Here is a 27,828-nt window from a genome sequence, read left to right on the forward strand (position 1 = left end):
GCCTGTGCAGTGAGGCGCGTCCACACAGGACCGAGGGCGGGGCTAGGAGGCTGGATGGGTACGAGCCTTTGGGGCGTGGCTATCTCAGGCCACGCCCCCGGCGCCTGTTACTTCTTTCCCCGCACTCGCAGCTGCAGCAACCGTGCAGCGGTGGCAGCGGAGGCCGAGCCATGCGGGCGGCGGGTCGGGGAACGCGCCAGGCGCTGGCGCCGCCGCCGCTGCTGCTGCTCCTGCTGCTGCTGGCTGGGCCCGGGCTGTCGTCCGTGTCGCCCCCGGCGCCGCGGCTCTTCAACGTGAGCCTGGACGCGGCCCCCGAGCTGCGCTGGCTGCCGGTGCTGCGGCACTACGACCCGGACCTGGTGCGCGCCGCGGTGGCGCAGGTCATCGGGTGAGCGCGGGCGCGGGGACCCGGCCTGCGGGCTGGGGACCCGGCTTGCGGGCTGGGGCGGCCGGGGTTCGGATTGCAAGTTGGGTGTCTCCGATGGCACGCCCGTTCCGAGCCGTTCCGGGTCAGCGTGGCGCGAAGCTGTCACCCGGGAGTAAGGGACGCAACCCAAGCCATCCTCGCAGGTCCCCGGGCCCCTCGAGTCTCCCCGTTGGGGCCCAGCCTCACTCGCCCTCCTTTCTCAGTTTCCCTTTTCCCTCTTGGACCCCCCACGGGTTGGTAGTCCTCGGGAGAACCTAGACATTGGTCACTCACCTGCTCCCCTTGTCCACGCACCCTAGCACCCTGCGTCCTCCCAGCAGCTAAAACACCTCATGCCTTTTCGTTTCCAGCGACAGAGTCCCCAAATGGGTACTCGCGTTGATGGGAAAGGTGATCGGGGAACTGGAGAGCTTCCTGCCCCAGCCCTTCACGGACGAGATCCGCGGCATGTGCGACTTCCTGAACCTCAGCCTGGCAGAGGGTCTCCTGGTCAACCTGGCCTACGAGTCCTCCGCGTGAGTGCCCGGTGCTAATGCTAGCACGGATTAACCTGCGCCTTGCTAGGGACTTCTGTCATATTACTGTGGGAGGGGACATGTTCTCAGTGAGATAAAAACAAGTAGTGACTGAGCTGACCACATTCCTCCCTGCCTCTGGAAGAAAATCTGAGCAGCAGATCTGAGCTGCTAGAAGGAAAGCAGCTTCTTCCACGAAACACTGACTTTTGCCCCTACCTGAAACTCTGTTTTCTCTCTTCCGCAAGCCAGGTAGCATCATCCCACTTCCAAAACTGTTCAAAATGTACTTTTTTCCAGGAAGTTTTATCTGGTGATTCTGACTGGTGTTTCAGAGTCTATTCCTGCCAGGGTTTGGGTGACAGGAAGCATTGCTGTATCTAATAAGACTACAGTTAAAAAGTAACACTAAAAGCAAAACTGGAAGCAGTGTGAGAGATGTGGCTGATCTCAGGCAAAGTGCAGGCAGAGTTCATGGACTTAGCACCAGGTCCTGGAATTAAGACAGGTTTTACTTGCTTTCTGCCTTTAATACTCTTCATTTGGCACCTGGTGCAGTAACACCTTGTAGCTAGTGATAGCTTCAGAGGAAAACAGGTCTTGGGCTGTTAAAACCAAACTAGCATCTTCCATAACACTTAGAAGCACTGTGACTTCCTTCCTCCTCAAGGAAATGCCTTCAGACACAGACAATGTGAGCCTGCTACTTTAAAGTGCTTTTCAACTGAACTAAGTTAATTTTACCATCTCTTCTCCTACCTCCAACTATTTTGACATGGAGCTTTTTCAGTGAAAACCCACTGATTATTTTCACTGTTTTTTTTTTTTTTTGGAGTCATGCTATGTAAACAGATTAAAGCAAAAGTTCTAGAAAAAAATTCTCACTTTTTTCTGGGCACCAGTGGCATAATCCTTGCTACTCAGGAGTCAGAGATCAGGAGGATGGTGGTTGGAAGCCAGCCTGGGCAAATAGTTCACAAGACCCTGTCTCCAAAAACCCAGCACAAAAAGAGCTGGTGGAGTGGATCAAGTGATAGAGTGCCTGCCTAGCAAGTCTGAGGCCCTGAGTTCAAACCCTAGAACTGCTCACTTTTGGATCTCAGATTAAGGTATTCAATTGCCTAATAGCAAAAAAGCACCATCAGATTGAATCAGCATTAGCAAAGGAAATGTTGTGTGGGCATGGTGTTGCATGCCAGCACTCAAGAGACTGAGGCAGGAATTTGAGTTTGAAACATGCCTGGGCTATGTAGGAAGACCCTATCCTATCTCAAAAAAAAAAATAAGGGGCGGTTGGAAATACTCTGTTCTTGTTTCCTGAAGTAAGGCCTTTTGAATGTTTGAATCGGGATGACATAGCTATCCTTTATGAGCCTGCTTGGTCCCAGGCCCTTCATGGACACAGCCTCCTGGGAAAATGGTATTTTCTGTTTTGTGATGTGGAAACCAAACCTCAGAGAGGGCAACTTGCTGGCAGTGTAGTGGCTAATGAGTGCTAAGGTTGCTACCAAAAGCCCACAAGTCTCCAGAGCCTTGCAGTGCCTCTCCCAAGGCAGAGCCCATCTTACTTGTCCCAACTGTGCTTGTGTGCTACATCCTGCTGAAGTACTTGGCATGATGGGAATGATGGTTGTCTTGCCAATTCTGAAAAATCACCTTGAGAGAGATTCTGCAAACTGCATTAGCCAGTTCCCATATTTTATCTGTCCCCTCCCTGACTTGAACCCTTTGAAGTTAAGATCAGAAACCTTGAAAGGAATTAAAACCTGACCAACCTTTCTTCTTTAAACAAACCAAAAAATTATGTAATGCTTGTTTTTTTTCCCCTAATTATAAAAGTATCATTTAATCTTATAGAAAATCAGGGAGTCAGGTATGGTGGACATGCCTCTAATCCCGGCTACTAGGGAGGCAGAGGTAGGAGAATCACAGTCCAGGGCTGGCCTCAGGCAAAAGCATGAGACCCTATTTGAACAATAAACTAAAAAAGGGCTAGGAGGGTAGCTCAAGTGATAGAGCACTTGCAAATTCAAACCCCAGTACCACTGAAAGGAAGGAAGGGAAGCAGGGAGGAAGGAAACTAATAATATAGAGTAATATAGAGGACACTGCCAAAAGAAAAGGAGAAAGGAAGAGGAAGAAGAAGGAAGAAGAATCAGTCCTGTCAGTTTTATTTGTGTGAAGATACTGGATTATTCACATAACATTAGATCTTTTCAGTGGATATGGATATTGAGATGTTTTAACAAACCTTCCCCAGAGAGTTTTTTTTTTTTTTTTGTGATACTGGGGTTTGAACTCAGGTCCTCATGCTTACTAGACAGGTGCCCTACTACTTGAGCCACTCCTTCAGACTTGTTTTATGTTGGGTTTTTTTCTTTCTTTCTTTCTTTCTTTTTTAAATGTGCCCTAGGCATGAAACAGCTTTGGCCACTGACCCAAGCATCAAGCTAGGACAAACAAAGGACTGTCATCTGCTCTGCCCCTGACTGATAAAAGAGCAACACCACCAATGAGGTGTCTCTTTGCTCATTGCCAGGGGGTTACTTTGGGTATTTTTGAGATAGGGTCTCACAAACTACTTGCCCAGGGCTGGCTTTGAACCTCGTTCCTTCTGATCGCTGCCTTCCAAGTAGCTAAAATTAAAGGTGTGAGCCCCAGGTGCCTGGCTCTTACATCTTTTCTCTTAGAGCCTTTTCTCTTACATCTTTGGGAGGGACAGGCAGTGTCAGCCGATAACAAGCTGGCTATTTCCCCAAGTGGATAAATGAAACAATTGTGGAAACTGAATGGCTTAATGCCATTGTACTTGCTGTAAAAATTCACAGTATGGAGAGGCGAACTTGAGCTAGCTTTGAATACTATGTTAGTAGAGTACATACAGCCAAGCAGAGGAAAGAGCAGAGTTCAGAGGTCTAGCTGGGCCCAGCATGGGTCTGTTTCTCTCAGGATGTTGTTCAAGGTAAAGTTCTCATTAGATGTGTTTGTGATGACATCCGTGTGTGCCCAGGGACAGGTCTAGTAACACTGAGTGAACACAGGAATTGGGTTCAGTTGTGTTTTTCAGCTTGCGTTATGTATCCATATTCAAGAATCCATAGGAATGATAGCATATATGTCACTTGCAAGGAGGAAAAGTTGTTACGTTGAAGGCTTGTCCTCCTTGTCTCATTCACTACATTGGTCCTTTCCCTTCTCTCAGCTTCTGCACCAGTATTGTGGCTCAGGACTCCAGAGGCCACATTTATCACGGTCGGAATCTGGACTATCCTTTTGGAAATGTCTTACGCAGACTGACAGTGGATGTGCAGTTTTTAAGGAATGGGCAGGTATGGTCATGTGGGATAAGATAAAATATCCAAAAACCTTTCTGGCCCACAGTTCCAGTCATTTGGATGGTCTGCTAACTTCAGTGCATTGACACTGTAAGATAGAAAACCATCAACCTCCTGGGAACGACAAAACCAGGAGAGGGTTACATCAGTTGTGCCCACAGAAAGAAGAGATATATGTTGTCACTGAGCATGAACTTACAGAGTGACCTTAGGACATTCTCTAGGTGTGATAATGCTGTCATATGTGATGCTGAAGCAGCTTCTTCTGTTTGCCCACCCTTGTTCAGGCTGCTTCAGGAATAGGGAGGGCCAAGTATTGCAGTGACAAGGACCCCCAGCTCTAGGGGCTGGCAGTCCTGGATTTGAATCCTGCTTCTGTTACTTCCCTTGTGAACCTGAAGAGTTACTTGTACCTGTTTTGTAGCCTACAGCTCAGAGAGTCAATAACTACTTTATTGAAGTAGCTATTAAAGTTAGATGAAGTCATCTATATAAAACATGTGGTATGTGCTTGATAAACAATGGCCAAATAAAAAATGGGCCTTCACTCTACAGGTGTGATCTATACAAACACTCTCTTGTGTATGATCTTCAAAAAATTACATTTAGGTTATTTTGTTTTTAGCATGGTCTCTTTAAAAGCACGGTGGTGCTAGGAATATAGATTCTGAGCTATCCAAGAGGGGGAGACTGGGAGGATCGTAGTTTAAAGCTAGCCTGCAAGAAAAGTTAGCAAGACCCCCATCTCAACTAACAAGCTGGTTATGGTGGTTTACATCTACAATTCCAGCTATGGCAGGAGGTATAAGTAGGTGAATCGTGGTCCTTAGATGACTTTACACAAAAATGCAAGACTCTATCCAAAAAATAACTAAAGCAGAAGAAGTTTGGGGGCGTGGCTCAAATGGTAGAACACCTGCCTAGCAAATGGGAGGCCCTGAGTTCACATTCCAGTACTGTCCTCCCACCCAGACTAGAATGTAATATTTATTGTTGTCACATGATTGTTAAAACTTCTAGAAAGACAGCATTAATCACTGTTCATTGACTACACAAAGCATATTATTGATATCTAGCTGAACATTTACTTCAAAAACAATCTTAAGTGGTAACAGTGATATTGTAAGTGCCTAATAAATTCTTGAAGGAAATCTAAAATGTTAAGTTATTACTGCATTGTGGGATAATCCGTTTACTTCTTTACACTTTTCTCCATTATTCTATAATGAGAAAGTGTTCTTATAAATACACAAAGGAAAAAATGCAATAAAAATGGGCTCTCTCAAGTGTTCTAAAACTTGCTCCAGTGACTGCTGCTTCATTCGTTCCTGTCTTTTCTGGTGCTCCCAGGAGAAAGTCTGTTGGGGTGGCTTCCCTCTCGGTGCTCAGGCGATTAGTAAGCTTACACTTGGGTATTATCCTTTTGCAGAGGACTCACATCAATAAATTCTTTTGCTAAATTAAGAACCACAGTCTAGTGCTCAGAATTTTTGAAGTATTTTTCTACATAGGATCTTGCTTGAACCTATAAGCAGCCCAGTACTGCAAAAAAAAAAAAAAATACACGCAATGACTTTAAAAACTTAAAATGTAAATGTGATGATTATCAGTGAGCATTCCCACTTGTTTCCCTTAGTGTCACAAAGGTTGTGAAATATGCGATATTTATCTCTGATAATTAAGTCAGAAAGTTTTAAAGTCAGCTGGGCGCCAGTGGTTCACACCTGTAATTCTAGTTACTCAGGAGGCAAAGATCAGGAGAATTGCAGTGTGAAGCCAGCCCAGGAAAATAGTTTGAGAGAACCTATCTCAAAACAACCCTTTCCAAAAAGGGTTGATGGAGTGGCTCAAGGTGTAGGCTCTGAGTTCAAGCCCCAGAACCACACACACACACACACACACACACAAAGTTTTAAATTCCGACCCTTTTGCTACTTCTGTGATGACACCTCTTTGTGCTTGAACCCTTTTGGTGAATAATGTTTGTAAATACATAAAATACACAGGATTACAAAGAAACTCAGTTGTGTTCGAATACAGTTACTTCAATATTATACTTTTTTTCTTTTTAAGTACTTGGGTTTGAACTCAGGGCTTTGAGCTTGAGCCATGCTTCCAGCCCTTTTTGCTCTGGTTATTTAGGAAGTAGGGTCTCACTTTTTGCCCAGGCTGACCTGGACCGAGATCCTCCTATCTTTACACTTCTGCCATCACTGGGATGACAGGCGCATGCCACCATGCTCAGCTGTTCCTTGATATGGCATCTCGCTAATGTTTTTTCTGGGCTGGCCTGGAACCACGATCTTCCCCATCTCAGCCTCCCAAGTAACTAGGGTTATAGGCAGGAGCCACTGGAGCCTGGCCTTAATATTAGACTTTTTAACACATTAAATGGTACAACTTAGCAATGCATCTCATAACTACCATGATTTCAAGTAGTGACAACTGTGGGAGGTGGGATTTCTAGTTATCTGCGACTACCATCATGCATGCGAAAATACCTGCAGTTTCTACTGTGGACAGAATCACAGGTGCCACTATTACTGCATGGCTTCTGTGCCATCAGAGAAGCAGTTCCATGTCAGTCAGAGGTCAGTGAGAATAAAGGTGTGCCTCTTCTTCAGTCCAATTCACACCACTCAGTTCTGTCCATGGGCCTCAAGGTTGAGAGCCCTGTTCCAGAATGCTGTTGCAGAGGTTCTTTCTATTGTGTTGGAACGTACAAGAAAAAATACCCAGATAGTTGCAGGAGAAAGCATGTGATGTCGCCGTGTGTTTTATCAGAATGGAAACATGCTGTCTTCTCTCTTGACTTTAGGTCGAGTTCACAGGGACCACTTTCATCGGCTATGTAGGACTGTGGACCGGGCAGAGTCCGCACAAGTTTACAATTTCTGGCGATGAGCGAGGTAATCCAAACTCCTGAACCTTTTTAACCATGTCCCTGCTTGGTTCTCTCCACACCCTTCCTTTCACACAACAGAATAGGAACAGAGTATGTGGTGAGGGAGAAGACAGTCGAGAGTGCAGGAGGTAGGGTGGGGCTGGGTGTGAATTTCTACAGGTCAAGGGTCAGGGAAAGCCCAGCCCGTGGGATCCCTGAGTCAGCTCTGCAGAGGATGGGGAGGACCATTCCATTCCTGAGGTCTTATGATAAGTAGGAGAATGCTTGCTGGACTCCAGAAATGAAACAAGGTCAGTATGCTTACAGGATGGAATAAAGGGGTAGTGACATCAGAGGAGGAGAGGAGACTGTGCCACTGTGCAAATTCTCATCACTGTGCAAAGCCTCATCGTGGCTTTGCACAGGATTTTAAACATAATGGAAGCTATATATTCAACTTGCCATCCTCCTGCCTCAACCTCTGTCTGCAGTGCTGGGATTGCAGGCGGATACCACCAAGCCTGGCCTGATTTACGTTTTTAACTATCACTTTGGCTTCTCTGTAGAGGTTGGATAGTGTTGGGTTAAGATGGAGTCAGAAGATTGTTAGGAAGTTGTATCCATGCTGTTCTACAAGCAACACTTGCAACCACTTTATTGTGGTACGCTCACATTTTCTGGTTAGACTCTCAACAGTCCTGTGAGACAGGTAGATCTGCTATTAGGAACCCCATTTAGGGTGCAGAGGAGGAAACTGAGGCTATGAGATGAAATGACAGCAAGTGGAAGGGAAAGGCAGCTGGCCATCATCTTGATCTCCTGGGCCCTGGGCCCTGTGTGGCCTGCTCTGTTTTGCTAACATTGTTCAGTTCCACAATATGTGGGAAACACAGAGCTAGGCAAACTCATGCCTCTGTCCTCAGGGCCTTGCCACTGAGTAAAGGAGAAAGGTGGTTGACGTTGTGTTCTTGTATACTTTGGTTTGTTTTTATTTGTTTATTAATTGTTGCATTGCTGGGAATAAAATCCAGGGCCTCCCATGCAAGACAAAGGCTCTACCACTGAGCCACACCCCCAGCCCCTGATAGGTTTACTCTTAGCCTAGGTAAGGCTTAACTGGAAGGCGAGGCTGAGAGCAGGTTACCGGCCACCATGCTCAGCTCTTTATCCCACTGTGTTTACTCAGCCTTTCCTCAAATATCAGCCGTAAGACAGAGTCTCAACCAGCAGTGCTAAACCACAGCGTGACAGTGTGTAAGGGTTTTACAAATTTTCATAAACACATGTACATTTATTTAAAATGATCAGCTTTAATTCCATATTTTTGTGACTCAAATTGTTAAACTAATCCATAGAACCTGAGATATCAGTGGCTCAAAATAACTGAGTAAAGGGCTGGAGGTGTGGCTTAAGTGGTGGAGCACCTGCCTAGCAATCACGAGACCCTGAGTTCAAACCCCAAGGCCACCAGAATAAATAAATAATAAGTAAAATAACTGAGCTGAGTCTGTAACATACAAATTTAATGAAGTACAATCAAACGTAAAGGCATTACAGCCGTGTGTAAAGGTGTACCATTCTTACTAATGTTTATTGAACAGCTTCCCTTGAAAGGAGTATAATTTAATTTTGCCTGGAATAATTAATAGAATGACTTATTTTAGTGTAATTACCATTGTATACAGGTACAAAACATTCTGCTTTCAAAACTTGAGTGAAAAGCCAGGTGCCAGTGGCTCACATCTTTAATCCTAGCTACTCAGGAGGTAGAGATCAGGAGGATCAAGGTTCAAAGACAGCCTTGGAAAATAGTTCAAGAAACCCTATCTCGAAAAGACCCTTCACCAATAAGGGCTGGTGGAGTGGCTCAAGGTGTAGGCCCCGAGTTCAAACTTAAGTATTGCAAAAAAAACCTTGAGTGAAGTTGGACGTGGTGGTGCAGGTCTGTAATCTCAGCATCCAGGAGAGGAAGCAACAGAATCTCAAGTTTGAAGCCAGCCTGGACTACACAGGAGACCCTGTCTCAAAAACCAGTGACAACAACAACAAAAGCTTGCCAAATTTGAATGAAATCTGCATATTTTTGCATGCCAGAAGAACCTCTGTATTTATTGTATGTATTTACACACACACACACACACACACACACACTCACACTCACACATCCGGTTGTCATGAAATTCAAGCTTCATCTTTGAAAACTTGATCCTACTAAAATCACTCTTCATCAACCATCCTTACTCCATCAGCATATATAATATGGGAAAAAAACTTATTTTTTGGCAGTATGAGGGTTTGAATTTAGGGTCTTGAACTAGGCAGGCACTCTACCACTTGAGCCACAACCAGGCCCTTTTTGCTTTGGTTATTTTTTGGATAGGGTGTTGAGTTTTTGCTTGTTCTGACATGGACTGCAATCCAAAGTCTCCCATGTAGCTGAGACGACAGATGTGCACCACCATGTCTAGTATACTGGCTGACATGGGGGTCTCACTTTTTGGCCTCCAACTACAATTCTCCTAATCGTCTCACCTCCTGAGTAGCATAAGCCATTGCACCTGGTCTTAAAACAATTTTTCTGGGATTTGAGTTTAGGACCTCAGGCTTGATAGGCAGGCATTCTTAACACTTGAGCCATACTGCTCACCATTTTTGCTCTGGTTACTTTTGAGATAGCATCTCATGTTTACGCCCAAGCCAGCCTAGACCTATTTATGCTTCCTGAGTAGCTGGGATGACATGCATGCCTCACCTCCCCCAGCTTTCATTGTTTGAGAGAAGGTCTCATGAACTTCTTGTCCCTGCACGCCTCTTGATCCTCCCAATTTCGCCTCCTGCGTAGCTAATATTACAGGCGTGAGCCACCACACCTGGCTAGCCTTAGAGTTTTTAGTGGTGCTTGGGCAATAAGCTTATGGTTCCTCCCCAACTCTGCAGATAAAGGCTGGTGGTGGGAAAATGTGATCGCCGCCCTTTCTCAGGGACACTCTCCGATCAGCTGGCTTCTCCGCACTGTGAGTAGAACTACTGTGGGGCTCACCTCACCCCAACTTCATCTCCTAAACTAGAATGATCATGTTGCCATATTGCTTTTGATGTAAGAATGTCCTGAGAAGAATAAGCAGCTGTTTGCCAGATGTATATAAAGCTTTCAATAATAAATGGTAAAGATAAATAAAGCCAGATACTTATTAAAGCAGCAAGGCCAGATTTTAATACATTCTTGCAGTAGGGACAAGAGTCCAGTGTGAATTGAACTCAGCTTTGATTTGTGCAGAGGTGACTGGGTGTTTTCAAGGAAGAAGAGGGAATAGGGAAGGGTTGGGAAGTGGCAAATTACAAGTGGGCACTCCCTGAGGACATTGACATGTATGCATCTATCACACGTTCTTAAGATGACCTCTAAAGTTTTCCATCAGCAGAATAGATAGTGTATTATAAATGGTAAAAGTACAGCATTGCTGAGAGAGTGGCTCAAGTGGTAGAGCGCCTGCCTAGCAAGTAGGAGGCCCTGGATTAAATTCTAGTACCGCCAAGAGTACAACATTAATTTAAATCTATGCACCGGAATCTAAATACTATAATCATGTTTTTAAAGTTCTGCATGTAATTCATGCACAGTGAAATGCACAGATCTTAAGGGATCAGTGTGATGTTCCTGACAATTGCGTGGACCCATTCATCTATGTTACCAGCAACTGAACAAGACACAGAGTATTTTTGGGTCCCTGGAAGTTTCCCTTGTGCTTCTTTCTCTTTTTTCTTTTCTTCCTCTTCTTTTTTTATTTTTTTCTGGCAGCGCTGGGGTTTGAACTCAGGGTCTTGTGTTTGCTAGGCAGGAGGTGAAGATAGATAGAATCAAGGCTTGAGGCCATCAGGGACAAAAAATTTAAGAGACCTCTCAAAAATGAAAGCTGGTTGGGGTGGAGCATATACACATCATCCCAGCTACTTAGGAAGCATAAATAGTAGGATGGAGGTCTAGGCTGGCTTGGGCATAAACATGAGATGCTATCTCAAAAGTAACCAGAGCAAAAATAGCTGGAAGCATGGCCCAAGTGGTAGAGTGCCTCTCTAGCAACCCTTGAGCCGTGCCTCCAGGCCTACCTAGCTTTTCTTTCCAATCAATTCCAAACCCCTGCCCCATCCCACCCCTTCTACTTCTGTGCCCCAGATCATTGGCATCTATCATCAGAGATGATAAAATTTTGCCCATTTTAGAATTCATATAAATGACATCGTTTAATTGTGGGTTTTTTTCTTCCACTCGTAATTATGTTCTAGACTCACCCATATTGTTTGCATCTCATATTGCAGCCCTGTCTTTTTTTTCCCTCAGCATTGCTGGAGCTCTAACCCAGGGCCTTACATGCTAAGCAGGTGCTCTACCACCGAGCCACACTCCAAGACCCATTTCTTTTTTTGTTCCTGAGGAATACTCAGTTGTATGAATATGCCATGGATTATCCATTTTCCTCTTGATAGACATTGGAATGTTTCCAGTTTGAGGCTATTATGAATAAGACTGCTGTGGAAATCCTTAAGTATCCTTATGAACATGTGTGTTCTGCCCTTAGGGTAATCACCTAAGAGCAGAATTGCTGGGTCATAATGTAGATATGTATATTTAATTGAGGAATCATTCATATGCCACATAATTCGCTTAGAGTGTACAACTCACTGGTTTTTAGTGTATTGACGGAGTTGTGCAGTCATTACCACAGTCAGTTTTACACATTTTCATTTCTCTAAAAGGAAGTCCATGCCAGTGAGCAGTCACTCCTATTTGCTTCATCTCCTGAGACAGATTAAGTCCCCACCTACCTGACTTTGTCACTGCGTCTTCAAGATTCTTTATTGATATGATGTGCTTTATTCTCACAGAACTCTGTTATAGGCAACTAATTCTTTAATGGAGGTTGAGCAATGGGATAGGAAACATAATTAAACAGGTATGCCATCATTCCTATTGCTTCGCTTTGTAATTTTGCTGAGTTTGGAACAAACCAACTCAAGTCAAAATACCCTAATGATAGGGTAAGGCAGGGAAAAGTCACAAATCTCTGCCAGGGGTTGAGTGATTTATATGCTGAATGAAGGAGCCTTTGCAGACACCAATATTTTGAGTGACGCTATCCCCACCCCACCCTTGATAGTGTGCCTTAAGAGGATGGTGTGAGCATAAAGTGTGCTTCTCTCTGGAAGTGGTAGAAGACATTGTGACAGTGGCGGTGTGACAGGCAGGCCCCTTCTGCAGCGTGTTCTTGAGTAGATAGATTAACATGGGGAAGGAGCACAGATGAAAGCTGAGGATTTGTCAGTGCCACAGATCTTTGGAAGTCTTCACGGACCCTCAGGCAGTCAAGACACCAGTTAAGCTCCCCGCTCTAATGTAGCATGCATGCACTCTTTCATCCCAAGCCTTTGCCAGTTGAATCCGTGGAGCCAGAACTCTCTGCCCAGCTCCCACTCATCATCCTGAAGCCACTGCTTTCATAATCTAACTTTTTGTCCCTTCCGACTTAGCCCTTATAGAACTTCCCTGGTATGCAGCCTCTACTGTCCCTGCTATGACTTTCATAACCACCAATGATAACACTTACAGCACCTGTTAATTACTGTGTCACCATTGCTGCTAACTTTTCTGTCTCCCTTGGAGGTCTGAGAAGAACAAGAACCAGGTCAGTCATATTTACTGCTCTAGCCTCACTCTAGCACAGTGCCAAGCACACACCAATATTTGAGAAAACCTGTGGCGAGCCAGGCATGGTGGAGGAGGCCTATAATCTCAGCTTCTTGCGAGGCAGAGATAGGAGGCAAGCCCGGGGAAAGTTAGCTGGAGACCCTATTTGAAAAACAAACTAAAAAAGCAAAAGGGACTGGGGACATGGCTTCTGTGGTAGAGTGCGCACAAGGCCCTGGGTTCAATCCCCAGTACTGTCAAAAAAGAAAACAGGAAAGAAAGAGAAAGAAAGAAATACCTGTAGAAAGAAAAAACTAAATGGAGAAACAAGAGAGTCCTTGTGAAGGTGCTCCACCTAGAAAGGACCCAGCCCAGGCTTGGTGAACCAAGGCTAGGACTTGTCCACAGTTCTATCCTTTCAGGAGAAATTCCTGCTGTTGTTGGCTCCCTGTTCCTGAAGACAGGGAGGGGAGGCTCCTCGCTGTCAGGAGCCTTGTTGACTAGAGGATAAGGCCGGAGCCACTCAAGGCTGTAGCCCAGAATTAATATTCCAGGAGAATGTGCTCTGGACCATTTGTCTGTTATTCTGTGTGGACCATTGTGTGGGGTGCTGTTGTCAGTGTTGGTTTGTCTTTTTGCTCAGACCCTGAGTGAGGCAGAAAACTTTGAAGCAGCTGTATTCAAATTGGCCAAGACTCCCCTCATTGCTGATGTTTATTACATCGTTGGTGGTACATCCCCCCGGGAGGGAGTGGTCATCACCAGAAACAGAGGTGGCCCAGCAGACATTTGGCCTCTAGATCCTTTGAATGGAGCGTAAGTAGAATTGAATCAAATCTTTTTTTTTTAATTTGGTGAAACTAGAGATATTTTTATTTTGTAAACATCTCCTCCATAGTTAGGTCCTGAATGACCTTGGCTAAGACAAGATGATGTGTTCTGTTGTAGGTGGTTCCGAGTTGAGACAAATTATGACCATTGGAAGCCAGCACCTAAGAGAGATGACCGAAGGTAGGCTTCTTTGTACTTTCTGATTTGCATTGTTTTCTTGTGGTCAGGAGAATGTCCCCCTTGCTACCATGAGGACTGGAGAGACCTACAGTGCTGTCCCCTTCCAGAAAGTGCACCTGGTCCCCTCACTACTGCCTTGACTGGGGTAGGAAATGCGGTGTGTGGAGGAGGTAGTAGGGAGGGCCTCCTGGTAGCTGGTGGTGGTAGCAGTCAGGAGCCCTGGATCCCACAGGTAGTGACTCACTATGTGACCTCACTATGAGAGGGCCTCTCCTCACCTACTTGTAATAAAATGAGAGGGTCAGATTCAAAAGTAAGATTTTTTTTGGAAGTAAAACATTCCCTTTAAGTAGATAAACCAATGCAGGGCTTTCATTGTCCCTTCTAACTGAAAATTCTTCTAGTCAGTGTGTCTCCAAAGAGCAGGTAGCTGTATACCTGGCTTGGCTTTACTGCCCACATATTCAGTGGCAACGATTTAGTCCTGCACAACTGTCCCAGCTTCCTGGAGCACATGGGGCCAAGAGGCCCAGCTATAGAATGAATCCCACCTGATGAGACCTAGCCAAAGCAGCAGTCATGCCTGGGAGCCAGAATCTATTGAAGAAAGGTAGATAATGAGACTAGGACTTGTATGGAGCCTCCCAAATGACAGCTGATGGGATTCGGGGTTTCCTGCAATGCCTAGTGACCTTTGACCATTGTCCTTACAGAACACCTGCCATCAAAGCCCTAAACGCCACAGGGCAAGCAAACCTCAGCCTGGATACGCTTTTCCAGGTAACTGGTATCACCTATGTCCACCTTACCCAAGATGTTTGTTGTCTTTGTTGTTGTTGTGTATGTGTTTCTTCCTTAATAGTGACAAAGAAAAATTCTCCAAACTCAAACAAAACATTGCAGTAAAAGTTCTATCCAGTTGAAAACATTTTTTAAAGTCAAATAACATATTCCAAACTTGTTTCTGTACAGATTAAAGTGCCAATATTCACCTAAGTTTTCCTTCATATTTAAAAGAAATAAACATAGTTGTAATATATGGTCATTGTCTAAAAGAAAAAGAGCAAAAATTAAAAGGTCTGTACCTGTCACTCCCAGATACACTGAAATGTTAAGTGTTTATATTCTTCCAAAAGATATTCTACATGTATTTCTTCTACCTTTTAAAATTCTTGTAATATTTTTCCAATGCAGGTTTTATCGGTGGTTCCAGTTTATAACAAGTAAGTGACATGTTAAGAACATCTGTTCATTTGTCGCCCCAGAAGGTGCCCTCACCTACACATCACCAGGATGAGGGCCCCTGTTCCAGGTATGCAGTGCTGTGGATATTGCAGTGAACAAAACCAAGTCTTCTGGTACCAATGTACTAGTGAGGGAGAGGGGAGAGGACAGAGATAAACAAATATATCTCCAGTTAGGTGAGACATTCATGAAGAAAACCAAAGGTAAGGGGAATGGAGTGACTGAAAGGAGAAGAGCCTCAGCCTGATAGCTGCCTCACAGTGATCAACACCATCATGGGTTCATGAGCTCTCTGTTAGTACTCAGCTTTGGACACCTTCGGCTTTCCTTTATCTTCCCACGGAGTTTCCATACCTGCCCCTGTGCTGTTCCTACTTCCACAGACAATTCAGTAAGTTAGCATTTCTATCTTTAGCCTGTACTCTTGATAATACCATTCTGTGGCATGGTTTCTCCGGCATGGAGCCTGGGATTTTACCCATACACTTTTCCTGAAGCTCTGGACCCACACTGCAGGAAACTTTTAGTTCAACTTGAGAGGCAGCTGCCACCAAAGCTGTGCAGTAAATTCTGGAGACTCACCGCCACCTTTCAGCAAAGCTGAGTAGACAGTGATTCCTCCTCATCACCCACTCTAGAAGTGGCCTTGAGAATGGGACTCACTGGCTTATCCACACTGAAAACTAGCTCCTTGGCAGTATAGACACCTTCTTATGCTTAGTGTGATAGGGTTTAATTTCTAAAATAGAAGAAGCAAAAACAGAGTTTATTTCCTTCCTTTGTTTTAGTAAACTCCCAAATCCAGCATTTCCTACTTTCTTATCTCTGCTTTCTCTACGGCATGAGTATCAAACTAGCATTCTTCAAGAAATAGCCTAATAAAACCTAAAAAGACAAATGAGACCTAAACGTGTTTTTTTTAGGTTCTAATACCCAGTCGATTTTTCCTTTGAAATGATCCTTTTTGGGTTTTGGCAGTACTGAGGTCTGAACTTGGGGCCTTGTGCTTGCTCGGTGGGTGCTCTACCACTTAAGCCACACCGCCAGCCCTGAAATGATCCTATTTTACATGAAATAGTGTTTTTCCTGGTGTCATCTGGAATAAGTGTGTCTGGGTGCCTTAAGATTCTTGAGTATAATGACATTTTCCAAACTGGCATATTTTTTTTTCACTTGGCACCATAATAGGAATATATCTCCAAAATATCTTATTTGAAACTTTTTCTTTTTTCCTCATTTTTCTTTCTTTTTTTTTCCCAATGCTGAGGATGAAACCGAGGGCTTCACACCCTGATGCCCTCATTGGGATATTTACACTTTGCACATAATGTACGTTTATATTACTCTTTTGTTGTTGTCAGCAGTCTGGGGGTTGAACTCAGGACCTTGCGCTTGCTAGGCAAGCAGTCTGCCTACCACTGAGCCACACCTCCAGCCCCTGTGTTACTCTTTCTTAGCCCTTCTCCCTGAAAGTTTTTTTCTTTAAGTATGGTCTAATGAAAGGAGTAACAGTTAAATTTTTTATTTCACAAACAATATTTTGCTTTTGGTGGTAGTAGGGTTTGAATTTAGGGCCTTGTGCTTGCTAGACAAGTGCTCTGCCACCTATTTTGGAGGTAGGGTCTCAATATTTGTGCAGGCCAGTCAGCTTCCCACAGTAGCTGAAATGACAGGCACCCAGCCTTCTCTGTTGAGATGAACTTTTTGTGTGAGCTGCTCTTAAACCTTGATCCTCCTAATCTCTACCTCCTGAGTAGTTAGGATTACAGGTACAAGCCACCGGCTACCTACAAACAATATTCTTTTTTTCTTTTTTGTGTTATTGGGGTTTGAACTCAGGGCCTTGAGCTTGCTAGGCAGGTGCTGTACCACTTGAGCTACTCCACCAGCCTGCCAGTATTCTAACAGTCAAATACAGAAAACAAATTAGTATTCTACCACCATTTAAAATTATAAGAACTATTCAAGGCCTAGAAAATGCTGTTTTGTTAAAAAGAAACTGTTATAAAACTAATTTTTAAAAACATGGTCATCACTTGCATAATTAAAACTGTAAGAACACAAAAATAGTTTTAAAATGAATAGTCTTAAGAACAAATGTGCTATTCGGGTTACAAATCACACTCAGTGGTCTGTAGTAAACTGGCTCTTTGGGGGAAGAAGGAAAACAACTTCCTGATTTGCATTTGTTGATTTCCATGTTATAAACACAAGTTGGAGTATCCCTTACCCAACATGCTTGGAACCACAAGTATTTTAGATTCTAGAGTTTTTGGATTTTGGAATATTTGCCTAGACTTTTCCTATTGAGCATCTTTAATCTGAAAATCTGAAATCCAAAGAGATTTTGAATGCTGACCCAACACTCAAAAAGTTTAGATTTTGGAGCCTTTTAGATTTTGGAGTTTTGGAATAGTGATACGTAACCTATACTTCCACCATGGCTGATTTCAAACTTAAGATTGGCTCACAAATTTACTGATATTTTTTGACTCTTACTAGCCTATAGGAACCAACTTCAACACACTGTTAAATGTATTCCTCCTAGTGAAGCACAAGTTTGGTCTTTTAATACTCATTTTAAATATAGAGATCAAGGCCAAGTATGGTGAGGCATATCTGTAATCCCAGCTACTCTCAAGGTAGAGGCAAAAATACCAAGACCCTTCTCAAAAATAAGATAAAAACAAAAGGGCTGGAGGCATAGCTCAAGTTATAGATGCATGAGGCCCCCTTGGCTCAATCCCTAGTACATGGGGGAATTGAGGTTAGGGTTGGGGGTTACCTTAGTGGTAGAGCACCTGCCTAGCATGGTCCAGCTCCCAGCATCACAGATACAGCCATATAAAAATAAATACATAATAAATAGGGGCTTAAAACTATCTTTCTGTTCTTACAGTTTTGAAGTGATTATATACTGACTATTTTTTTAAATTCATTTTATGAAAGTTATATTTATTTTAATAAAACAAAACATTTTCTATGCTCTGAATAGCCGTCACAATTTTAAATAGCTTCATAATGGCAAATTATGATTAAGCATTCTTCACTTGTTAGGTTTGTTTTTGTTTTGTGGTACTGGAGTTTGAACTCAGGGCCTCATTCTGGCTAGGCAGGTGCTCTACCACTTGAGTCACCCTGCCAGCCCTTTTTTGTGTTGCATATTTTCCATATGTGGTCTCTTGAACTGTTTGTTTGGTCTGGCTTTGAACTGTGATCCTTCTGATCTCTGTCTCCCGACAGCTAGAATTACAAATGTGAGCCATTGGCGCCTAGCTACTTGTTAGTTTTTCCTCCATTAAAACTATGAAACATATATTTGTACATTCAGTTATTTCCCTGACTGAATTCCCAGAAGTACAATTACTGAATTAGTGGCTATGAGTATTTAGGTGGCTTCTGAAATATTTTGTCAAAATAAAATTGTTAGAAGTTATAAACAGTTTATTAGGTAGCATTCTTTTTCTCTATGGTATAGTTGAAAACCCAACAGGACCTGCATTTCATGACAGTCACCACTGAGCCCCAGGAAACACAGATCTCAGATTCTCAGGCCCTTTATAAGTAATGATCAACCTCAAGGTTATTGGGTATGTGAGCTTAGTAGAACCAAGTCTGAATTTACACAGTTGGCTTTCTGCTGTTTCCTTGTGCTGTACACACCAATGGGAATAGAAGTCCATCCTGCCAGATGAGAAAAAGTTAAAACAGTGATTGAGAGTAGACTAAAGCAAGCAAACAGCTGAGGTACTATTGAAGAAAGTTTGTTAGCTGTTGATAGCTGTTTAGGTGTTCATAGTGCTGTATTCAGCTGGATGTGTGATTCAGCTGGGGGCTCAGGGCCTGGAAGTTTGCCTGTGTCTGAACAGCTCCAGATGCTGGTTTCTAAGACCAGTGATAGAGAAGGGAGTGAAGGGGAAAAAGTGTGTGTGTACACATAAGCTCATGATTAGGTGTCTTCCTATGCAGAGTGTAGAATAAATGACGTTGCATTTTTCAGCCTTGGATCTGGGTAAGGGGGGGCATCTCCCTTAATCCCTGAGATTTTGAGGCTACATTCTGGTCTTTTTCTAGTCATGATCCTCTCTTCATACAAGGAGTCCACTGTGCCAGGGGTTTATGCCCACACAGTGACTGGTACAAGTGTTCAGGACCCTAGGATTCTCAGCCTGAACAACTCCAAGCCCATTTCTAGGGTCTGTGTGGTCCTCTTCCCTGAACGGTGTCCCCTGATGGTAATGAACAGCCATTGTGGACACCCTGTCTTGATGGGGACTGTGAGGGGGCTGTCTGCTGAGGGGGTATGGATACAGCTTAGATGAGAAGGCTGAGGTTTGACTTATGTACAAGGAAGCTCCTTGTGGGATAGGACACAGCTGGCTTGAGGGCCAATGGCTGGCTTTCACTCACTGACACAGCATGGAGCTTTGAGGAGTCAGAATTTTAAATTCCAACTTAGTCTTCCATAGTGTTGTCAAAATAGAAGGAAAGAATATTTTGACCTCTTGATTTGTCATTTTACACATTCTGACATATATGGGCCTCTATTTGTATTCTTGTCTTAGATCCCAAGTGTTAGGGAAGGCCTTGATATTTCCCCTTTCCTCTTTGGAACACTAAGGGGGGGGATGATGCAGATGTAAAAATCCATCTCATTCTTTTCAGCTACACGATTTATACTACCGTAATGAGTGCAGCCAGCCCAGACAAGTACATGACTAGGATCCGAAACCTGAGCTGAAAGTAAGCAGAAGAATGAATTCACCTGTGCATGAAAGGTTTGCCCGAGATTGTTGTTCAGGTTGTTGTTGTTTGGGCAGGGCTGGGGTGCAGGGGGCTGGAATTTGGCTTGGAAAGTGGTAGCCTCCTTAAAATGTACAGAATATTGTCTGACAAGCATTTGGCATATGATCATCATTAATGGGTAGTTTATTTTAAATTGTTTGTATGAAACTGAAATCTTCATCTATGCCCTTTCCCCCTTAAAATCCCCTGTTCTCAGGGCAAGTATTATCTCTTCCCATACATGGAGGCTCACAATACAGTGGCCCCTTGGTATCTGCAGGTATATGGTTCCAAGGAGACCACTGTTGAGGAAGACACACTAATGCACAGGATACGTAGCGTTCAGTACTCTAAAATTACTCCCAATTTATCTATACTGTACATACAGTTGGTCCAAGCATCCATTACTTGAAACCACACAGTAATACTGCTCACCAAAAAGATCTTATTTTACGCTTTTAATCTTGAGTGCTGCAGATGCTTGATTCATTTTTCCCATAATGGTGCCCAACTTCTGCTAAAGACATGCTGCCTTTCAACAAATCTAAAAATTTCACTTTATCGTTTAAATTAAGCACTTTCACTTTTACCTTGTTTTGGGCACCATTTTCTTTTTGGGAGGCAGATTTTCACAAAATGAAGGACAGGGAAACACTCAGCAGATCACACAACGATTTAAACAAAACCGACAATAATATGGTGCTTCTCTACATCTACTGTAACAGATGTGTAATGCCCTCCTGAGAATTTAAAAATTTTTGTTTTTGAGATTTGGGGTTGGAACTCAGGGCCTTGTGCTTGCCAGGCAGGTGCTCTACTGGTTGACCCACACTCCCGGCCCTTTTTTGCTTTAGTTATTTTTTTAGATAGGGTCTCATGTTTTTGCCCCAGCTGGCCTTGACTGTGATCCTCCCGATCTCCAAGTAGCTGTGATTCCAGGCGTGATCACTGCACCTGGCTATTTATTTATTTATTGGGCCACACTTGGTCAAAAGTACATGTAATAAATCTATGAATAACAATAGCCAAGTTATGGAAACAGCCAAGATGCCCTACCACTGACGAATGGATTAAGAAAATGTGGTATCTATACACAATGGAATTTTATGCAGCCATGAAGAAGAATGAAATGTTATCATTCGCTGGTAAATGGATGGAATTGGAGAACAGCATTCTGAGTGGGGTTAGCCTGGCCCAAAAGACCAAAAATCGTATGTTCTCCCTCATATGTGGACATTAGATCAAGGGCAAACACAACAAGGGGATTGGACTTTAAGCACATGATAAAAGCGAGAGCACACAAGGGAGGGGTGAGGATAGGTAAGACACCTAAAAAATTAGCTAGCATTTGTTGCCCTTAACGCAGAGAAACTAAAGCAGATACCTTAAAGCAACTGAGGCCAATAGGAAAAGGGGACCAGGAACTAGAGAAAAGGTTAGATCAAAAAGAATTAGCCTAGAAGGTAACACACACGTACAGGAAATTAATGTGAGTCAGCTCCCTGTATAGTTATCCTTATCTCAACCAGGAACACTTGTTCCTTCCTATTATTGCTTATACTCTCTCTTCAACAAAATTAGAGATAAGGGCAAAATAGTTTATGCTGGGCGTTGAGGGGGTTGGGGGGAGAGGGAGGGAGCGGAGTGGGTGGTAAGGGAGGGGTGGGGGCAGGGGGGGAGAAATGACCCAAGCCTTGTATGCACACATGAATAATAAAACAATTAAAAATAAATAAATAAATAAATCTGTGAATAAGTACATGTGAGGCCAATGCCTTTGCAGCCCCAGATGACAAATTCTAAAGGCAAAGGATACTTGCAGAATTTATTTTGGGCACCCATGAGCCCATCAGTGAGGAGAAGGACAGAAGGAGCAGGCGGGGTCTCCTTCCTGCTGTCCCTCACTCAGACCTTCCGGGCCGCACCTTCTGATAGGGCCCCACCCTATTACACACAGATCTTCTGGACTGTGTAAACCTGACTTGATGTTTAATGTGGGAATGTTAAAAGCCACTGTTTAAATTAAATACATTTATTTTTTTCTTTCCTTACAGGTGATTTTTTAAAGACTGAAATTCTTGAAGAGCTGCACTTCAAAAACTAAGACAAAGTGAAAGTATTTTGTCATTTCACAAACAATACAGGCTCCTTCCTCATTAAGCTTTCCAACCCTGGGAAGTGAGGCAGGAAGGTCACTGTGGAGATGTTTTGATGCAGTGGGTAAGAGGTGTTGTCATGCAGTTTATATCCTGGCTTAAACGATTGAAGGGTAATTATCAGGCTGTACCCTCCCCCTTTCTTCCTGGCTTCTTGTGATTCTGTTATCATACCTCTGCTTACCCACTAAAGAAGTTATGCTGGCAGGCACAAGTGGTAGAGCTCTTGCCTAGCATTCATGAGGTCCTGGGTTCAATCCCTAGCACTAAGAGAGTTTAAAAAAAAAAAAAAAAAAAAAAGTAAGCTGGCAAGACTTCTGTTAGTTGTGAAGTACTTCTGGAAAAGCCCAGTAGGGCAACGGGAGGCCCTGGGCTCTATCCTATCACTGAAAACATTTTTTAAAAGTTTCTTCTAAAGACAGAGAATTCTAGTTTGAATAAAGGCTATTGGAAGGTGTGTTAGTCTGACATATATTGATCACATATTTTCTTGAGATAGGATTCTCACTTTTTATGATTCTAATTTTTTTAAAGAAAAAAATCTGTGGACCTCCTTTTTTTCTAAACAGCTACTTTCTTAATGCTTTTTTAAAGTGATACGAAGCCAAGATCATTTCTTGTTATTTATCATTTTGTTAATTAAATGTCAAGAGAGATTGGCAAGAAGAATAAAAAAATTTTGCTAAGATATTTAATGTTGTATTCCTACTTCTTCTTCCCTGAAGTCAAGGGAGTCAGAATAGTGGTCCAGGATGCAGTTCTCCCAGATGTCACGCCATTTAAGTGTTAAGATTTGAAGGCATGGACACTCTGCTTTGTAGAATTTGATGTTTTATTTCACATGTAAAAGAAAGAGATTTGTTTACAGCTGGTTGTAGTGGCACCCACCTGTCATTCCAGTTACTTGGGAGGCTGAGATCAGGAGCATCATGGTTGCAGGCCAGCTGGTGCAAAAAGGTTCATGAGACCCCCATGTCAACAGTGGAGGGAAAGCCAGGCATGGTGGCTATAGCAAGAAGTATAAAATAGGATTGCAGTCCAGGTTGTTCTGGGCAAAAAGTGAGACCCTATCTCCAGAATAACCACAGCAAAATGGGCTCAGGTGGTAGGAGACCTGCCTAGCAAGCATGAAACCCTAAGTTCAAATCCCAATACCACCAAAAAAAAAAGGAAATTTGTTTGAGGATGAAGTCAGAAAAGGTTAAAAGCATGAACAAAGGAGTTTTGGTTATATGTTCTTGTTCAGTGTTCCAGAACAACGAGGGGGATTGGAATGTCTAGGAAGAAATGCCCCTTGCTACTACCTACCAGTGGCCCAGAGTATTCATGTATCTTTTAGGACCATGTGGGATAAACATTATTTAATTGCTATCATCCAGTGCCCTTTTAAAATCGAATATCAAAAGAAGTTACTCTTGCCAGACACATACTGCCTTGAGACTAGGAATTTCTACCCATTGCGTTTCTAATGAGGAAAGAGTGTGGTCTAGTAGAAGCATAATATCCTTTCATGCCAATTCAAAGGTTTGGATCACAGAGATAAAGCTTGGATGTATTGGTCTGGGGCATCAGTATAGCTGTCCAGATGTTTTTTAATCTCCCTTAGATCTGATAACTGGAAGGGGACATAGACTCGCCCTCTTCCTACCATTGCCTGTTGAAGGGGGAAGCACCCATTAGGAGGTTCTGAATATTGGGGTGGCTTAGAAGCTAGGGCGGGATGGAGCAGTAGGGGTGGGGGTCTTGTCATTGATAATGGGTTTTTCTGGTCCTCCTTCCCCATGTTTATCCTGTGGCTTACAAAGATTGGCCAGTGTTTGAGTATCTAGATAGTAATTATGGAGCCAAGCTGGGTGGTCTCAGAGATGAAAGAAAATTTGTATGGGGGACCTCAGTTCACTTTTTTTTCCTTTTACAGAATATAAGGGGCGACTACTGCTAATATTTGGAGGGAAAATTTATGCTGAGGCCAAAAGTATAGAAAATTTTAAATGAGAAGTTCAGAGACCACAGTAATGCCCATTTTGCTGTTCCTGGGACTATAACCTTAAGCTACAAATTGTCTTACAAGGGGTGAGTCTGGTGGCCTGAGGCATGAGGTGGGGCTGGGAGCAGGACCTGCGCAAGGCACCACCCACCCCACACACATACACCTGGGACAAGCGACCCTGTCTGCCTAGGTCTGATCCTGCAGCCTGTTATCCCTCCCCCATTCCTGTGAACTCGTGCCTGCGCACATTTATTCTAGGGGAAGTGGTGGCGGGCCGCAGCCACCACCATGTGTGGCTGGTGGCCTAGGATGTGTGTTGGGTCCTCTCTATGGATTCTCTTAGCTGTGGCAGGTGTTCCTGCTGTGCCCAGGGGCTGGCAACCCTGTGCATGAGCACCCTGTTTGTTTTCCTTCCTCCCCTTGTGTGGGGGTGGAGTTAGGGCATGAATGTGGCAGCCGCAGTTTTTTTTTAAATGCTTTTGCCTCGCTGGTGCCCAGCAGTTGATTTAAAGTTGCTTTGGACCGAGAGGCCTGGCAAACTAGTGGGAATAACTTAAGTCATAAGGTACCATGATTCAAGTTTTTCATGGGAGGCAGGGTTCCAGTAAGCCCAGGGAGGGGAAGGCAGACAGAGACAAAGGACACACGGTGGGACCATGGAGGGAGCAGGAAAGGTGTCCTGACATCTTAGGTAAGGGAGGGGAAAGCAGAGCCTGGAGGCATGACATACACCTGAGGGATTAGCCATCACCTGTACCTCTAGGTCGCTCCCATTGACTGGTACTGGAACACTTCAACAACATGAAACCTCCATTCTTGAGTCACTGTCTCAGGCATTAGACGGGGGGGGGGGGGAAGAGAAGCAGTTGTCAGATGCCATAATCAAACAGGACTCGCCCAATGTAGCATGAGGTATACCTGAATAAACCCCGGGCTTGGTCTCGGCCCACAGGGAGGGAGCATGAACTCCCCCAGAGCCAGAATTGCTGTGAAGCCAGAGTTGTCAAGGAGTGGCTGGCTCAACACCATAACAGGAAAGTCCCTCAGGAAGATAGGAAGAGACAGGCAGCATGAGCAGTGCAAGGAAGTCTGCTTACATGGAGAAAGAGGAGGTTCAAGAAAGGATTTGGTTGATTTAGAAGCTAGTTTAGAGGCTAATAAAACCTGTGCAGGGGAACAGGAAATACAGAGGGAGGGTTTGGTGCAGAGATAGGAAAAGGATTGGGCATAGGGTATTTCCATTCACCAGCACGCTCAGAGAAATTGTATAAATCCCTTAAAATATTGGAATCGAAATTGCCATTAAGTGGCCATTTGGAGGCATTGTCTAATGGATATTGGGGCCAAGCCTGATTATAGAGAAAAATGAGATTTTGTGGCTTAAGATCAGGTGTTACGTGAAGAGGCCTAAGATTGGCCAGGACACATCCCAATGGAGAGTCCGAAGGAATTTTGGACAGTCCAACTCCCATGGTGAGGCTGAACTGAGGAGAGGATATGACAGGCGTCCCTGAGATATAGGTTCCTCAGGAGGGAGTAGAGGTGGAACACCTGAGAGGGACGTCTCTGTCACTGGAGGGCCCAAAGTCCTAGGGGACCCGGTCCCCAGGGATGAGAGCAAGCCAAGACCTAGCACTAGGATTTTGAGGAAATGAGAAAGAGATCATGGCTCTGAGTGCAAGGACTCACCGTGAGAGGACCTTGAGGGAGGATTGGTGGTGGATGGTGATTGGAGGTGTGCTGGGGCAGAGGAAATTCCCTGTGAGCAATGAGGGTGTCTTCTAGGATCAGGGGTTCTGGCAAAGCAGCTCAGATCCCAGAGGAAGAGATTGGGAGTTTGGAGAGAGAGAGAGAGAGGAGAGAGATGGGAGGGGGCCAGGAGAGCAAGGTCAGCACTGGAAGTGCACCCGATCCGAGTCACTGCACCAAAATGTTAGGAAAAATGCCACTCACAAAGAAAGCTCACAAGAAAAGTCTCACATCCAAGAGCAAAGTTTAATGGCAAGCCCGAACTGCCAGGCTGGCCGGGGAAAGATAGTGCAGCGCTGACTCTGGGCCAGGTGTGGCTTTTATAGAGGAGGGAGGTTAAGGAAGTTAGCACATGCACAGGAGTCTCCAGTAGGGGGGGAGCTTGTCTTAGAGCGTGGGAATTTCTGTTTAAGGGCAGGGCTGTCATTGGGAGTGGCTCCATTTCTCAAGTGAGACCAGAGGGTAAAATGGCCACCGATTTACAAAATGGCGACATTATTGTTCTATCAATTCCACCCATTTTTGGTTTTTAGGCCAGAGCCCTACAAATTAGACTGAGAAAAGACGGAAAAACACCTGGAAAACCAGTTTATTCTCATGTGTAATGCATGTAACACAAAGGAGTTCCCTGAGATGAGGAACACAAAGGTTTAGTTAGAACTTGAGTTTATATAGCATCTCAGTAAAGGAGCAATAAAACCAGTCAGAAGTGGCAAGACAAAGGAAAAGGACCTTGAGTCCCTAGGGGTGGCAAATTGTGGGAATGCAAATGTAAGGGAAAACAATACTACTAATGGGAAAAGTCTGTTGTGAAGATGCCTCCACTGCTACAGGTCTAGAGTTTTCTCTAGTAATTAACTTGTCCTTGATGGAGAGGGAAGAGGGGACACCTTCCTAAATTGTTGTCCTGCTTTTAGGCAAATAGGTGAAGGGCAGAGAGCTTTTCCTATGTATGTGAGTTCTTAATTACATTTAGCTCAAAATGATTCTTGTCAAAGAGACATTATAAAACGGTGATCTTAGTTGGGTTTCCTTCACTCATTTGTGACAACATAGATCAATACGCTAAGTGAAGTAAGACAGAAGGACAAATGCTGCATGATTACACTTGCATGAGGTATCTAAAATAGTCAAACTCAGACTGAGTGTGGTGATGCATGTCTGTATCCTTGTTACATCAGCCCTGGCAAAAAACAAGCAAAAAAGGGCTGGGGGTGTGGCTGAAGTGATACAGGACCTGAATTCTAACATACACACACACACACACACACACACACGCACACACACACACACACACAGAGTCAAACTCAGAAGAGAATAGAGAGGTGGTTGTCAGGGGCCGAGTGGGGGAAGAATGGGCTATTCAGCTGGTGTAAAGTCTGTTAGGCAGAATGAGTAACTTCTGGAGCTCAGCTGTGAGACAGTATGCCTGCAGTTAATGATACTGTCTTGTCCACATGAAAACCTATAAGGGCAAGCTTGGCATGTACCTAAAGTTGCACCTACTTGGGAGGCTGAGGCAGGAGGATCCCTTAAGCCCAGGCCAACCTGGGTAGCATAGTGAGACCACCGTCTCAAAAAAATAAAAAACCTGAGAGGGTAAATCTCATGTGTTCCTACCATGATAAAATAAATTAAAAATAAGAAATACTTTTTTTAAAGAAAAAAGTATTTAAAAAAAATAAGATAGCAGTGGTTGCATGGGAGATGAAGAGAGTTGATTTGTAAAATATCTTCTTTTTTAAAGTATACAAGTAACAGATTCCTATGATAAAAATAGATCAAACAACATATCCTGCAATCCTCTGCCTCTCTTCCCTACTTGTAGATAGCACTCTGCAATAATTCTCCCTAGAGAAAAAAAAACTGCATTGTATTCACCAAGAGTTTTTTGGTTTTGTTTTTTGGTTTTTTTTTTTTTTTTTTTTTTTTTTTTGGTGGGACTTGGGTTAAGACTTTTTGAGGAAAAAAGTGTTAAATCAGTTGAAGCTCTGAGACTGTAAAAGTTTATCTGGGGCCTTATAAATTGCAATTTGGGAGACATAGAT

General features: G+C 43.8%; 1 protein-coding gene and 1 pseudogene across 2 annotated transcripts; one reads left to right on the forward strand and one right to left on the reverse strand.

Moving 5' to 3' along the window:
* On the forward strand, positions 1–22,731 carry Naaa (N-acylethanolamine acid amidase). Of its 2 annotated transcripts, none has more exons than XM_020186169.2 (11): positions 1–388; positions 778–942; positions 4,145–4,271; positions 7,096–7,186; positions 10,099–10,175; positions 13,488–13,660; positions 13,793–13,855; positions 14,569–14,635; positions 15,050–15,078; positions 19,766–19,878; positions 21,940–22,731. In XM_020186169.2, exons 1-10 carry the CDS (start codon positions 171–173, stop codon positions 19,839–19,841), a joined length of 1,086 nt encoding a protein of 361 aa, XP_020041758.2. In that variant the 5' UTR covers positions 1–170; the 3' UTR covers positions 19,842–19,878; positions 21,940–22,731. The 2 variants fall into 2 exon arrangements, with proteins under 2 accessions (XP_020041758.2, XP_073898086.1); XM_074041985.1 differs by having other exon boundaries at positions 136–388; positions 19,766–19,843.
* LOC141411276 (small nucleolar RNA SNORA48) lies at positions 3,343–3,486 on the reverse strand (annotated as a pseudogene).
* Positions 22,732–27,828: the final 5,097 nt, after the last annotated feature.

Source organism: Castor canadensis, chromosome 9 (genome assembly GCF_047511655.1).
Source record: "Castor canadensis chromosome 9, mCasCan1.hap1v2, whole genome shotgun sequence".
NCBI lineage: Eukaryota > Metazoa > Chordata > Mammalia > Rodentia > Castoridae > Castor > Castor canadensis.

What these genes read in the sequence shown, in the direction of transcription:
- Naaa (XM_020186169.2), top strand. Translation starts at nt 171, where the DNA reads ATGCGGGCGGCGGGTCGGGGAACGCGCCAGGCGCTGGCGCCGCCGCCG. An exon ending in GCGGTGGCGCAGGTCATCGG is followed by an intron (nt 389 to 777) that starts GTGAGCGCGGGC and finishes TTTCGTTTCCAG; the next exon opens with CGACAGAGTCCCCAAATGGG. An exon ending in GTGGTTCCAGTTTATAACAA is followed by an intron (nt 15,079 to 19,765) that starts GTAAGTGACATG and finishes CATTCTTTTCAG; the next exon opens with CTACACGATTTATACTACCG.